Source organism: Mercenaria mercenaria, chromosome 8 (assembly GCF_021730395.1).
Source record: "Mercenaria mercenaria strain notata chromosome 8, MADL_Memer_1, whole genome shotgun sequence".
Classification (NCBI taxonomy): domain Eukaryota; kingdom Metazoa; phylum Mollusca; class Bivalvia; order Venerida; family Veneridae; genus Mercenaria; species Mercenaria mercenaria.
This window is the reverse complement of record NC_069368.1, coordinates 27,816,294-27,830,495: the sequence shown is the minus strand read 5'-3', so window position 1 is coordinate 27,830,495 and position 14,202 is coordinate 27,816,294. Positions and strand designations below refer to the sequence as shown.

Genomic DNA, 14,202 nt, shown 5'->3' with positions numbered 1-14,202 from the left:
TATTTTGTAAAGAGATTTTAATCCTGAGTAAGAATCATTTACTTATTGCTTTTACCGTGAAAGAACTCTCCGAAAAGGGAACATTAGGAATTTGATACTTAATCCTTATTTGATAATGAATAAGAGATAATGAATCAGCCTACTCGCCATAATGTTGCACATGCTTTAAGATAGAATGGTTTAACCATTTTGTATTGCAAATGAGACAGGATAAATCATAATTAGCAACATTTAAAGGCACATACCACAAACTGTTAAAATCAAATTAGAATATTATTTTTCATACTGAAATGCGGTTGATAGATGTATTGAAAAATTAAAAAAAGATAAATTTTCTAGATGCATTCTTAACCGTGTGAAACAGTATCAGGAACGTCCTTAAACATAAAGGTATAACTTTGCAGTATGTATCTTATTGCTTATCATTAGTATTTCTCACGTGCAAGCACTATTAAACCAAAGTATAGTAACATTTTTACTTTAGATATTCTATGTTTATTGTTTCAATTCACAAAACACAAATGTATATAACAAACACAATAACGATCATATCCAGTTTGATTAACAACTTCCTTAGAAAGAATGTTTCATGCATAAAACTGTTCCACACGAGATTTTATGAAGACAGTGGTTAATTAGTTGCGGGAAGTTAGGCAACTAGTTTGTATTTCCTCTGTATAGTTTTGTCTCTACCTTCAAATGTAATTAAAATCATAGCAAAATGAAATAGATATGTTTTAAGTTGAAACTACATATGTAAAACTGTCACTTTGGTGTGAAAGATTAACTGTTATGAAGGAGTGAAATTTGTTTTAATAACATGTACTCTCAGTACACTGGGTTTTCAATACGAGATTTCGGTGTCACGTGGAAAACAGCTGACCAATACCGACTTCACTGCTACCAAAATACCTTTTTAAAATGTTTCATCCACCATTTTATTGTTTCATTTTCAACATGTAATATCGTGTATCCAGCTTAACAGGCGTATTTTCTTGGCTGCTGAAAGATCCAGCTATTAATTCTCGCGTACAGGCAAATATAACACCGTTCCTGTAACAGAATAGTCCGTCCGAGTTTCGCCGAAGATGTGCGGCAAGTATTCCTGAAGGAGACCCCGTGGTGATAAGAACGTCACATATTGAAAGGATATAAATATCAACCATATTCTTAAATTTCTTGAAGCTTGTTTGTGTTTGATTTTTACCCATTTTTACTTGTTTATATAATTCATTAAACTCGAACAGTATCACATTTTTGTTCGTTCTTTCTTCAGCATCAAATCTATTGTCAAACAAGTCTTTAGAATCCATGCTACTCGTGTATATTTTATAACCCGAATTCTGGAAATTTCGTGAGATGAAATCTAATACTTCGTTCGTTTTGATACTTTCGTTTTCTTTGCCTTTGAAGCAAATAAGTTTATTGTCCCCAACTTTATTCAGTAACTGTGTGTGAATTTTGTCTTTCACATACTGCGGCACCTTAAATAAACCCATATGGACTAGCCTGTTTACGTCAGACGCGTGCATTTTAAATAACCAAGGCATTTTCTCATACGAACGGCGGTGCCTGCGAAGATCTTTTATCCAGTTATGATTACCAGACAATGTCATGAAATCCTTTTTGAAGTTTTGATCAAAGTCCATTTTATGTAGTTCACCTTCTAGAAGGTGCAAATCGGTAACTTTTCGATTCTGATTGGCTGACGGAGCAATTATCATTCCGCCTGGTTTGTTTACTACTTCGGACAAATTCAGCTTCCATTTGTAATTACGTTCTTCGTAGAAATCAAAAACTCTTGTAGACAAAATAGCAAATCTTCTTTCGGAGAGTACAGAAATTAAAAAGGCCGACGCCAGTCCGTATTCTTGCGCATTCTCGTGTGTGCATTTTTTATCGCACGTGTAAATAATCGACTTTGTGTAGTACTGTGCAGATGATGTAAAGTTGTTGAAGAATTTGTTAAACGTTTTCACAATTGCAGTCTCCGTGTTTGTCCGTATCTGAATAGCGCGTGCAATACCGCTTTGAGGTGTATCTTTCATATTCATTTCCCAGGATAATGTATTTTCATTCGCAGACACAGTCGTGAATACGAGACTTACGATTAAGTATATGGAATATAGCTTCAGCCATCTTCTTCTGTCACATTCAAACTGAAATATTAAGGAAAACTAAATCAAAAGTATAAGAGTTATGAAAATTGTAAGACACGAGAAAGTAAGACTGTAATTGTTTCATATGGGAGAGCGCTGTGGTAGGCGTTGTGAGAAATATATTTTGTATTTACACGAGCAGAAGAAGAACTTTTACAAAAAATCATGAACTTTTAAACGTCTAAGGAAGCAAGAAGACATTAAACATGTTAAAATGATTCCAAAACAAGAACATATATAAAAAGTACCGTCTGTAAAATACCTCAATAGGATAATAAATATTCCCAAAAGATGAATAAAGTGACTACAGAGGAAAGAATAAGATATGTATCACAGGTTTTTGCTTATTTTATTCAGTAACTGTATGCCGTAAAAGGAGACTGATAGTGGTGTTTTTCAATCGCCAATGGAAGCATTAATTCTTTACTTTAAATAAATAATTTTTATATCTTTGTAAAGAGAAAAGAATGACGAATACTTCAATAGGATAATAAATAGTGTGCGTTCATTCTAATGAAAACCATATTTGTTCTTTTTTCTTTCTTTCTTTGTTTCTATTGGAAAATTTCAACCAGATAAAAAATCGATATCGCCAAGTCAGGCGTTTTCAAGGGGGATAATTTTACCGATAAGACGGCGAACTCAACCTAATTGTTGAGCATGCTCTTTAACCCGTGTATATTATGTATGTTATTCTTAAATAGATAAATAAATAAATAAAAAGATGTTTCTTTAGTCAAAATTAAAATAGATAGATAATAAAATGAGTAATGTTTGTGCTTATTTTGATAAATATGGAATGAATATATTTTAAAACAAAAACAGATACAATAATCCATACGTTTTTTCTCTTGTAAATAATACGTCAAATGAAATTAACAGAACATACCTCCAAATATAGAAACATTTCGTCGCCGAATAAAACATAAATGATTATTATGACATGAAATATAAATAGTAGCGTTTGATGTGGCGCACAAACCAGGAAGTACTGTATGTATAAATATACCCGTCCCCATAGGCATCATGTATAAAGTCAAACTGACACGGCTTAAAGTGTATTTTCTTTTCATTGTGCTGTGCATTTCATTATCCACTGCAATCATTCTAAGATGCGGAAAGAATCATTTTGAACAATGGATACAACCGAATAGTGAAAAACGTATGACTCACATGTTAGTTTCTATATTACATCATATGGTCATATCTGAAAGAGAGTAAATGATCAACAATGTCACATGTTAGAAATATATACGATTTTTGGCTAGGAGCTATATATTTTTTTCGATCAATTTGCCTCCCCGAATGTAATTTAGTGTAAATAATATTAGTAGAAGCCGGGAAACAAGAAAAGTATTAAATCTCCATCGACTGAAGCTGACTGACAATTTCAAACCTGCAAATTGACGGGCTGGGGAAACCCGTTTCCCGACCATCTATATACGGGTGTATGATAAAGAGCAATAATCCATGGCTAAAAATAGAAACGGAGTTCTCACGGAGAGAACGGATTGGAATCGTTTACATACGAAGGTTTCCGAATATATCTGGTCCATATGTTCCCGCTTAAGTTGGTATTTAATATTTTTTTACTAAGCTCGTTTTGTATAATATACCAAATTAGTCATATAATATTTTTTTGTGATCTTACATACGTAATGAATCAGCCTGACTGGCTTAATACTGTTGTTTTTACAGTGATGCCAGTTGGAAAATCTTATACATTTTTATTTTATCAGACATTTTAATTGAACTTTTGTATCTCGTTAAACATTGGTACGATAATTTTTTTTATAGTTTTGCCGTATACTGATATACGACATATGAAATACAAATACGGTAAATGAAATACAAAATTAATACGGTAAATGAACATGAAACACCAATACAGTATATATTGCATACGGTTGATGTTTACACACAAAAAATGGTGTGTAGTATATGTATGTGCAAAACGGTATATGTATATATACAGTAAATGTGCATGAAATAGGTCTACATATATTGTATATATAAGTGAAATATGGTACACGTATATGATATACATGTATGTACATAAAATATGGTATACGTACGCAAAATATGGTATAAAAACTGTGGTGTATGTATATTAAATATTCAGACCAGCTTTTAACAAGTTTTCAATGGACCTTCTCGGTATGGTCTGTATGGTTTGCATTCACAAATAATACGAAAATTTACATTGCACGAGGTTTTAATCCGATTCCGTATCAACGTTTGCCTTTATTTAATCATCTATCATTATTTTTACTAATAAATAACTAATAAACATTTCTTTGTTTCTGAGGAAATGTTTCATTGGGGAGAATATTGTATAAATGACGAGAAAGGGAAAAGGGCCTGATACCGTTCATAACAATCTTGACCTAATAAACTTATGTTATCGTCTACTATATTTCTATATTTGATAGTTATTGAATAATACACAGTAATAGAGTAGTAATACTGTACTGTCCATTAAAGTTATCTTCAGATAGGTAAGTTACGGAAAAGAATTAAAGCACTCTAGAAACAATTTAAACAAGAGTAAAAAATGATGAATAATGCCATTGATTCAAATCCATTAAAATATATGAAATCATCTTTTTCTAAAATTCAGGTCCGGTTAATGTAATTATGTCTATGTCAAACCATCTAAGACTAGAAAATTCAAATGTAACAAAAATACCTGACATACGTAAGAGGATATTTTAAGGATCATTTTCCCTCTTGCTTTCCAAATAAAGTACCTGCAAGTCAATGTGTAACACAATTTGCATATACAGATATGCATTTAGTAATACAACTGTGATATTACTGAGGGAAAGTGTGTACTAAATACATTGGATTGGAGCAAGTCTTCAGAATGTCGGCTACATGTATGTAGCTGATATCGGCTGTAAGTTTTCAGAATGTCGGCTACATGCATGTAGCCGATATTGACCGCAAGTGTTCAGAATGTCGGCTACATGCATGCAGCCGATTTCGGCCAAATGCTCTATTCCCGGCTGGCTAATATATAGTAGGCTTGTGCGCGTCGTGAGATCCGATCTGACAAAAATCCACTGGAGCCGAATACAGCATCCCAGATCGAGCTACTGTTGTAATGACCCTTAATTTATATACTTCTACCTTTTTGTTTGTTGTTTTGTTATTGAACGAAATCTTCAATGTTTATCGATATTAAAATGGAACTAAATGAAGTTTTTATGAGCGCTACTTATAGAACTGTTTCAGGTCATGCATGTTAATGAAAGTAGTCCGGCAGCGTACAATAGGGAAGGTACGATACGGAATTCAAAAGGTAAAGTACGGATATTTTTTTCTGTGTGTTCATATTTAATTGTGAAATACAAGCCGATTTTTACAGAATTTATATAGGTATGTAATAAAATCCGTATCGGCCCGACACCGTGCCGATATGAAATGTTTGCCGGGCTGTTACATTTCAACGTAAACACCTGTCAAAAGTTTTGGAAAGTAGTGTATTTTCCCATACTTTAAATCATTAAATTTAGAATACTAGTGTATGTTTGGACTAGTAGCGACGTTGTATATTTAGGTATCAAAATGGAAAATGAAACTAAAGTTACGAATTTTTTATAGATATTAACATAACTAATGCATCTTTAAGTAATGTAACATTTTCGGCAAAAGGGGCATCTACACTTAAGTTGGTTTCCGATGTTGTAATAACGACAACACTGATTGTAATAATGCTTGGCATGGGTTGCACGATAGAGTTCTGGAAACTTATGGAGCATCTTCGCAGACCAATTGGAGCAGCTATTGGAATGCTAGCCCAGTTTATCATATTGCCCTTGGTTACCTTCGGATTTGCGCATGCGCTTCAGCTTGAACCTGTTGCCGCCATAGGTATGCTGGTAATGGGCTGTTGTCCGGGTGGATCGACGTCTAATATGTTCTCGTATTGGGCAGACGGTGATGTACCTTTAAGGTATGAATATTACTCATTAACACATGTGTCTCCTAGAAATAGCAGTATTTTGGTGAGACTTAACAGATCACTTTTAAAGTTAGCATGTAATGTCGATAGTTGGATAATGTTCATTTCAAAACAAGTTCGGCAAAATGACGCTAGTAACACTACTGTCACAAAATAGGAATAATGACAGTTAAAAGTGTTTGAACCACACTACTGGCACTAGTTATGATGCCGGTAAGTAATTTTAGATAATGACAACACTCGCCACACTACTTGCATTAGTTATTGTGTCGGTAAATAGTGTTTAAGCATGTCAACACCCGCCACACTACTGGTACTGGTTATGTTGCCGGTAAACAGTGTTTGAGCATGATAACACTCTCAACACTATTGATACTGGTCATGGTGCCGGTAAATAGTGTTTGAGCTTGATAACACTCTCCATACTACTGGTACTAGTTATGGTGCCGGTAAATAGTATTTGAGCAAGATACACTCTCCACACTACTAGTACTGGTTATGGTGCCGGTAAATAGTGTTTGAGCATGACAGCACTCGCCACACTACTGGTACTGGTTATGGTGCCGGTAAATAGTGTTTGAGCATGATAACACTCGCCACACTACTGGTACTGGTTATGGTGCCAGTGAATAGTGTTTGAGTATGACAGCACTCGCCACACTACTGGCACTGGTTATGGTGCCGGTAAATAGTGTTTGACCATGATAACACTCTCCACACTATATTGGTACTGGTTATGGTGCCGGTAAATAGTATTTTAGCACGACAACACTCACCACAATACTTGCACTGGTTATGGTGAAAATAGTTTTTGAGCATAATATCACTTATAATACTGATACTAGTTATGGTGCTAGAAAATAGTGTTTCAGTATACCAACACTCGCCACACTACCGGCACAGCTAAATGGTGCCAGTAAATAACAACACTCGCCACACTACTGGCACTAATTAATGCGCCGGTAAATCATGCTGATGACAACACTTCCCACTCTACTGGCAATGCTGAAGCTTGACAACACTTCCCATTCTACTGGCAATAGTGGTAAAGAGTGTTTGAACATTACAACACTCGCCACACTATTGGCTAGATATGATGCCGTTAAAAATCCTGGAGCATGACACTCGCCACACTACTGGCACTAGTTATAGTGACGGTAAAGAGTGTTTGAGCATTACAACACTCCCCAAACTACTGGCACTAGTTATGATGACGGTAAAGAGTGTTTGAGCATTACAACAATCCCCACACTACTGGCACTAGTTAACGCGCCGGTAAATAATGCTGAAGCCTGACAACACTCACCACTCTAATGGCACTAGTTAAGGTGACGGTAAAGAGTGTTTGAGCATTACAACACTTGCCACACTACTGGCACTAGTTATGGTGACGGTAAAGAGTGTTGGAGCATTACAACACTCGCCACACTACAGGCACTAGTTATGGTGACGGTAAAGAGTGCTTGAGCATTACAACTCTCCCCACACTACTGGTACTAGTTATGGTGACGGTAAAGAGTGTTTGATCATTACAACATTCGCCACACTACTGGCACTAGTTATGATGCCGGTAAAGAGTGTTTGAGCATTACAACTCTCGCCACACCACTGGCACTAGCTATGGTGACGGTAAAGAGTGTTCGAGCATTAAAACAATCCACACACTACTAGCACTAGTTATGGTGACGGTAAAAAGTGTTTGAGCATTACAACACTCGTCACACTACTGGCACTAGTTATGGTGACGGTAAAGACTGTTTGAGCATTACAACGCTCGCCACTCTAATGGCACTAGTTATTGTGACGGTAAAGACTGTTTGAGCATTACAACGCTCGTCACACTACTGGCGCTAGTTATGGTGACGGCAAAGAGTGTTTGAGCATTACAACGCTCGTCACACTACTGGCGCTAGTTATGGTGACGGCAAAGAGTGTTTGAGCATTACAACGCTCGCCACCCTACTGGCGCTAGTTATGGTGACGGCAAAGAGTGTTTGAGCATTACAACACTCGTCACACTACTGGCACTAGTTATGGTGACGGCAAAGAGTGTTTGAGCATTACAACACTCGTCACACTACTGGCACTAGTTATGGTGACGGCAAAGAGTGTTTGAGCATTACAACACTCGTCACACTACTGGCACTAGTTATGGTGACGGTAAAGAGTGTTTGAGCATTACAACACTCGCCACTCTAATGGCACTAGTTATGGTGACGGTAAAGTGTGTTTGAGCATTACAACACTCGCCACACTATTGGAACTAGTTATGGTGACGGTAAAGAGTGTTCGAGCATTACAACACTCGCCACACTACTGGCACTAGTTATGGTGACGGTAAAGTGTGTTCGAGCATTAAAACAATCCCCACACTACTGGCACTAGCTATGGTGACGGCAAAGAGTGTTCGAGCATTACAACGCTCGCCACACTACTGGCACTAGCTATGGTGACGGTAAAGTGTGTTTGAGCATTACAACACTCGTCACACTACTGGCACTAGTTATGGTGACGGCAAAGAGTGTTTGAGCATTAGAACACTCGCCACACTACTGGCACTAGCTATGGTGACGGTAAAGTGTGTTTGAGCATTAAAGCAGTCCCCACACTACTGGCACTAGTTATGGTGACAGCAAAGGGTGTTTGAGCATTACAACGCTCGCCACACTACTGACACTAGTTATGGTGACGGCAAAGAGTGTTTGAGCATGACAACACTCGCCACACTACTGGCACTAGTTATGTTGACGGCAAAGAGTGTTTGAGCATTACAACGCTCGCCACACTACTGGCACTAGTTATGGTGACAGCAAAGAGTGTTTGAGCATTACAACGCTCGCCACACTACTGACACTAGCTATGGTGACGTTAAAGTGTGTTTGAGCATTAAAACAATCCCCACACCACTGGCACTAGTTATGGTGACGGTAAAGATTGTTTGAGCATTACAACACTCGTCACACTACTGGCACTAGCTATGGTGACGGTAAAGTGTGTTTGAGCATTAAAACAATCCCCACACCACTGGCACTAGTTATGGTGACGGTAAAGAGTGTTTGAGCATTACAACACTCGTCACACTACTGGCACTAGCTATGGTGACGGTAAAGTGTGTTTGAGCATTAAAACAATCCCCACACTACTGGCACTAGTTATGGTGACGGTAAAGAGTGTTTGAGCATTACAACGCTCGCCACAATACTGGCACTAGTTATGGTGACGGCAAAGAGTGTTTGAGCATTAAAACAATCCCCACACTACTGGCACTAGTATGATGACAGCAAAGAGTGTTTGAGCATTACAACGCTCGCCACACTACTGGTACTAGTTATGGTGACGGCAAAGAGTGTTTATGCATTACAACACTCGCCACACTATTGGCACTAGCTATGGTGACGGTAAAGTGTGTTTGAGCATTACTACACTCTCCATACTACTGGCACGAGTTATGGTGACGGTAAAGTGTGTTTGAGCATTACAACACTCGCCACACTACTGGCACTAGCTATGGTGACGGTAAAGTGTGTTTGAGCATTACAACACTCTCCATACTACTGGCACGAGTTATGGTGACGGTAAAGTGTGTTTGAGCATTAAAGCAATCCCCACACTACTGGCACTAGTTATGGTGACAGCAAAGAGTGTTTGAGCATTACAACGCTCGCCACACTACTGGCACTAGTTATGGTGACGGTAAAGAGTGTTTGAGCATTACAACTCTCGCCACACTACTGGCACTAGCTATGGTGACGGTAAAGTGTGTTTGAGCATTACAACACTCTCCATACTACTGGCACTAGTTATGGTGACAGCAAAGAGTGATTGAGCATTACAACGCTCGCCACGCTACTGGCACTAGTTATGGTACCGGCAAAGAGTGTTTGAGCATTACAACACTCGCCACACTACTGGCACTAGCTATGGTGACGGTAAAGTGTGTTTGAGCATTCAAACAATCCCCACACTACTGGCACTAGTTATGGTGACAGCAAAGAGTGTTTGAGCATTACAACGCTCGCCACACTACTGGCGCTAGTTGTGGTGACGGCAAAGAGTGTGTGAGCATTACAACGCTCGCCACACTACTGGCACTAGCTATGGTGACGGTAAAACGCTCGCCACACTACTGGCACTAGTTATGATGTCGGTAAAGAGTGTTTGAGCATTACAACACTCGTCACACTACTGGCACCAGTTATGGTGAAGGTAAAGAGTGTTTGAGCATTACAACGCTCGCCACACTACTGGCTAGTCATGATCAACATTTTTTTTCTTGATTAATGCTAGTCATTCTTCTGGCACCAGTGTGATGACGGTTACTAGTGACGATTTTCGCCACATTACTAGCACATGGTTTAAATTAGATAATTTTGACAATGACATCGCTTGCCACACTACTTGTACAAGGGATGATGCCGCTAAAATATTTGTGTTCCAACTTTATGTCAATGCTACTGGGTTTATGTATGATTCTGGTAAATAGTGTTTAGTTATAGTTTGGCTATGATAAAGCCGGTGACACCACTGAAATTAATAATATGTTTAACCAATAAAGTTGTGTTCAGTTTCAGTCCAGTTATCAGTCATTGTCCAAGGAAGTGTTGCTTAGTTTCAGTTTGACTATTTCAACACTAATAGCGATACTCCTGTTATTAGACATAGTGCCAGCAAATATTGTATAGTTTCAGACCGACTATGAAAATGCTGGCGATACTCCTGTGCACATGGTGCAAAAAAAATACTGTTTTGTTTCTGTTTCTGTTTTACTAAGATAACGCTGGCGACACTCCTATTATTAGAGATAGTGCTCCTGTTATTACACACGCTGTTTTGTTTCAGTTTTACTATGATAACGCTAGCGACTTTCCTATTATTAGAGATAGTGCCAGCAAACATTGATTGTTTCAGTTTTACTATAGTAACGCTAGCGATACTTCTGTTATTACACATGGTGTTTTGTTTCAGTTTTACAACGATAATGCTACTGACACTCCAGTTACGAGATATGGTGCAAGAAAATGTTTTGTTTCAGGCGACTCTCATGTTATTAGATATAGTGCCAGCAAATATTGTTTGTTTCAGTTTTACTATGATAACGGAAGTTGCACTTCTAGGCATAATTAGCTCATTTTACTTCACCACTGTTGCTATGCAACAGGGAAAGTAGATGTAAGGTCATATTCAGTGGGAGCCAGCACGTAGCAGATATTTGAAATTTGGTATTTTTTATAATTTAAAGACATTAAGGTAGAAACGTTAATAATATGCTGAGTGAAATGGAGAGTAATTTCTTCCACTTTGAATATTTTGATAATGGCCGTAAGGTAGAAATATTAATGAAAAGCTAAGTGAAGCGAAGAGTAATTTCTTCCACTTTGAATATTTAATAAAGGCCGTAAGGTCGAAATATTAATAAAAATAAAAAGCTGAGTGAAATGAAGAGCATTTTCTTCTACTTTGAATATAACTTCCGACAGAACGTGTGGTGCCAACACATTTGTACTGTTACAGTTTGACCATGACAACGCTTGCAACACTGATGGCGTTAGGTATGATGCCACTAAATGTCTGGCTATACAGCAGAAGCTGGACGAACGAGGATCTCGTGATACCTTACATGAACATAATTATCTCCCTTATAATGACTGTGGGACCTGCCGCTTTTGGAATATTTCTACGATGGAAGTGGGAAAAATTTGCTTTGATTATTGTGAAGGTAAGATCATGCATGGCTTTATTATCAATTAATACGCTGTTCGACAGACAATACCATTTTGAACATGTAAATTCAGTTCCAAAGAACGTGTACAATCACAGTTCTAAAGCAAAAGTATAAATGTTTTGCTAGCCTCAGTTACCAAGATTATCACCGATCTGCAGCATTTTTAAAGTTCGTAATGATTTCTAGCAACAAAAGAAAAAATAACAATTGTTACATTATTTACTTCTTTAACAGTAGCAAAATCTTTATATGATCAAAAGCAATTAATACAGTTAAGAAACAAGAGCTGTCACAGGAGACAGCGTGCTCAACTATTTCGATGATGGATAGTGAAACTGGGCACATCTGAGGAAACTCGAGCTGTCACTGGAGTGTTTATTAACTCCAATGGTGAATGAAGATATTGCACAATTGCCCGAGTCTGTGTCAAAAATATTAAGTAATAAGAGAGGTACAGATAAAGTGTATCAAAACACTTTAACCAAGGTGGGGACGCGGAAAGACGCCGACGCCGGGTCGAGTAGGATAGCTCTCCTTATACTTCGTATAGTCGAGCTAAAAAGTATAGAAATCTGTGAATATTGTTCAATGTTGTCAACTAGTATAGTCCGAGATGAGCCTGTCAACAACGGTGCACCTTTGTTAAGCGAGAGGTTACAGTTTCGTTAATTAAAACTTTTATTCAGTTTTCCTATTGTTCCATGATTCTTGTCCATTAATATAGACCCGAGTCTGTCAACATTAATAATAATTCTATTTGTAGTTTTCCTCATTTCAGATAGGAAGTATATGCGGAGGCATAGCCGTCATTTTGACAATGACATTAATGAGCCTGTTGTATCCATTCATGTACAAATCGTCCTGGAAAATCTACGTTGGCGCTTTCTTTTTGCCCTTTGTTGGCTTTGCCTTTGGATACATCGTAGCCAAGATATGCCGAATGAATTCCACGCATGCGCGGACTGTTGCATTGGAAACTGGAATTCAAAACTTTCCATTGTGCATGACACTAATCAGTTCATCATTTCCAAAACACGTGATTCCGAAACTAGTGCTCTTCCCATTATTATACGGAATTTTTGTGCTGACAAACAGCTGTATTTTTGTTCTGTTCTATCATATTGTCAGGAAGACCAAGGATTACAGAAATAAAAGCGCGGGAAAGGATTTCACCAGCGTACCCACAACCAATAACCATGATGGTGTTGAAATGAATACAGTGGAACCGGTGCTAAATGGCAATCTATGAACACAGGTCACCTGGCTCTACAGACATCTAGTTCATAAGAAAATACTGGTTATTACAAATAATGCCAATATTTGGTTCACGATAGAATAAACCATAAAAAAAAGAAAAATATTTAAAATCATAATAATTAAAATTTCTAATCATTTCATTTCGTTCACCATCACTTTTGTTACAGGTGTAATTCAACTATAAAACATTAATGTCTTTATAAATCTTATCACCACCGAACTGACCTTTTGATACATAATCGTTTATATGCGTTCAAGATGATTATGACTTTTTTTCGTTTCTGAAGAAACTGGAATCACTGCTAAACATCCCGGGAAGAACTAACAACTATGCGACTTTTTCAACGATATCAGTGTATGCTTGCATATATTCCCATCCTTATCAATCACTATGTATTGTTACTGATGTTTACAGTTATCCCATGCCAACCTTTCACTTAACTTATTTACCTTTTAAATATTTACTTCAATGTAGACAATCCTTATTTAGATGTACCTAAATTTACAAAATACATAAAATAATTTGTGTAATGTAAATCTACAGTCATTATAAAATGTCATGCAGTTAAAGTCTGCTGTATACATCTATACAGTCGTTTTGTGTGCTATTTTAAAACTGTTATATATTCTGTTTATATACATACACATGTAAATCTTATATTTTCCATAAAAAATAAGTAATACGAGTAATTGTTAGTATTTTTCAAAAATGAAATTAAGGTTGAGTATACCTTCAAGAATTTGTCATTACTTAAGGTGGTTCGCGGGGTTCCTACGGAAATTTCGAAGTATGAGATATAAGACTGATATTAGGTCTGTATGTACTAACATCTCCTTTCTTTCATTTGGAGAAAAATGAAAATCGTTCCGAGTCCACATTTCTTTTCAAGAGCGCCACCTGACGGCATATGTATTTTTCAAGGGAAATCGCCGTTTTACTGTAAGAATCTCATTAAAATTAACGTTATTACATTTTTTCAAACTCAGGAATATAGCTAAATTCAATGTTATTGTTTACATGTTGCGTTTTGTAAATTATTTCATTTGGAAAATGCTTAGATAAGAGATATCCGTATTAGGAGTGGGGAAAAATAGCG

General features: G+C 37.1%; 1 protein-coding gene across 1 annotated transcript; it reads left to right on the top strand.

Annotated features, from left to right (window-relative positions):
- The first annotated feature begins 5,399 nt into the window (after positions 1-5,399).
- On the top strand, positions 5,400-13,097 carry LOC123565441 (ileal sodium/bile acid cotransporter-like). The gene is made up of 4 exons (XM_053549089.1): positions 5,400-5,463; positions 5,766-6,117; positions 11,638-11,842; positions 12,627-13,097. Exons 1-4 carry the CDS (start codon positions 5,400-5,402, stop codon positions 13,095-13,097), a joined length of 1,092 nt encoding a protein of 363 aa, XP_053405064.1.
- The last annotated feature ends 1,105 nt before the right edge of the window (positions 13,098-14,202 follow it).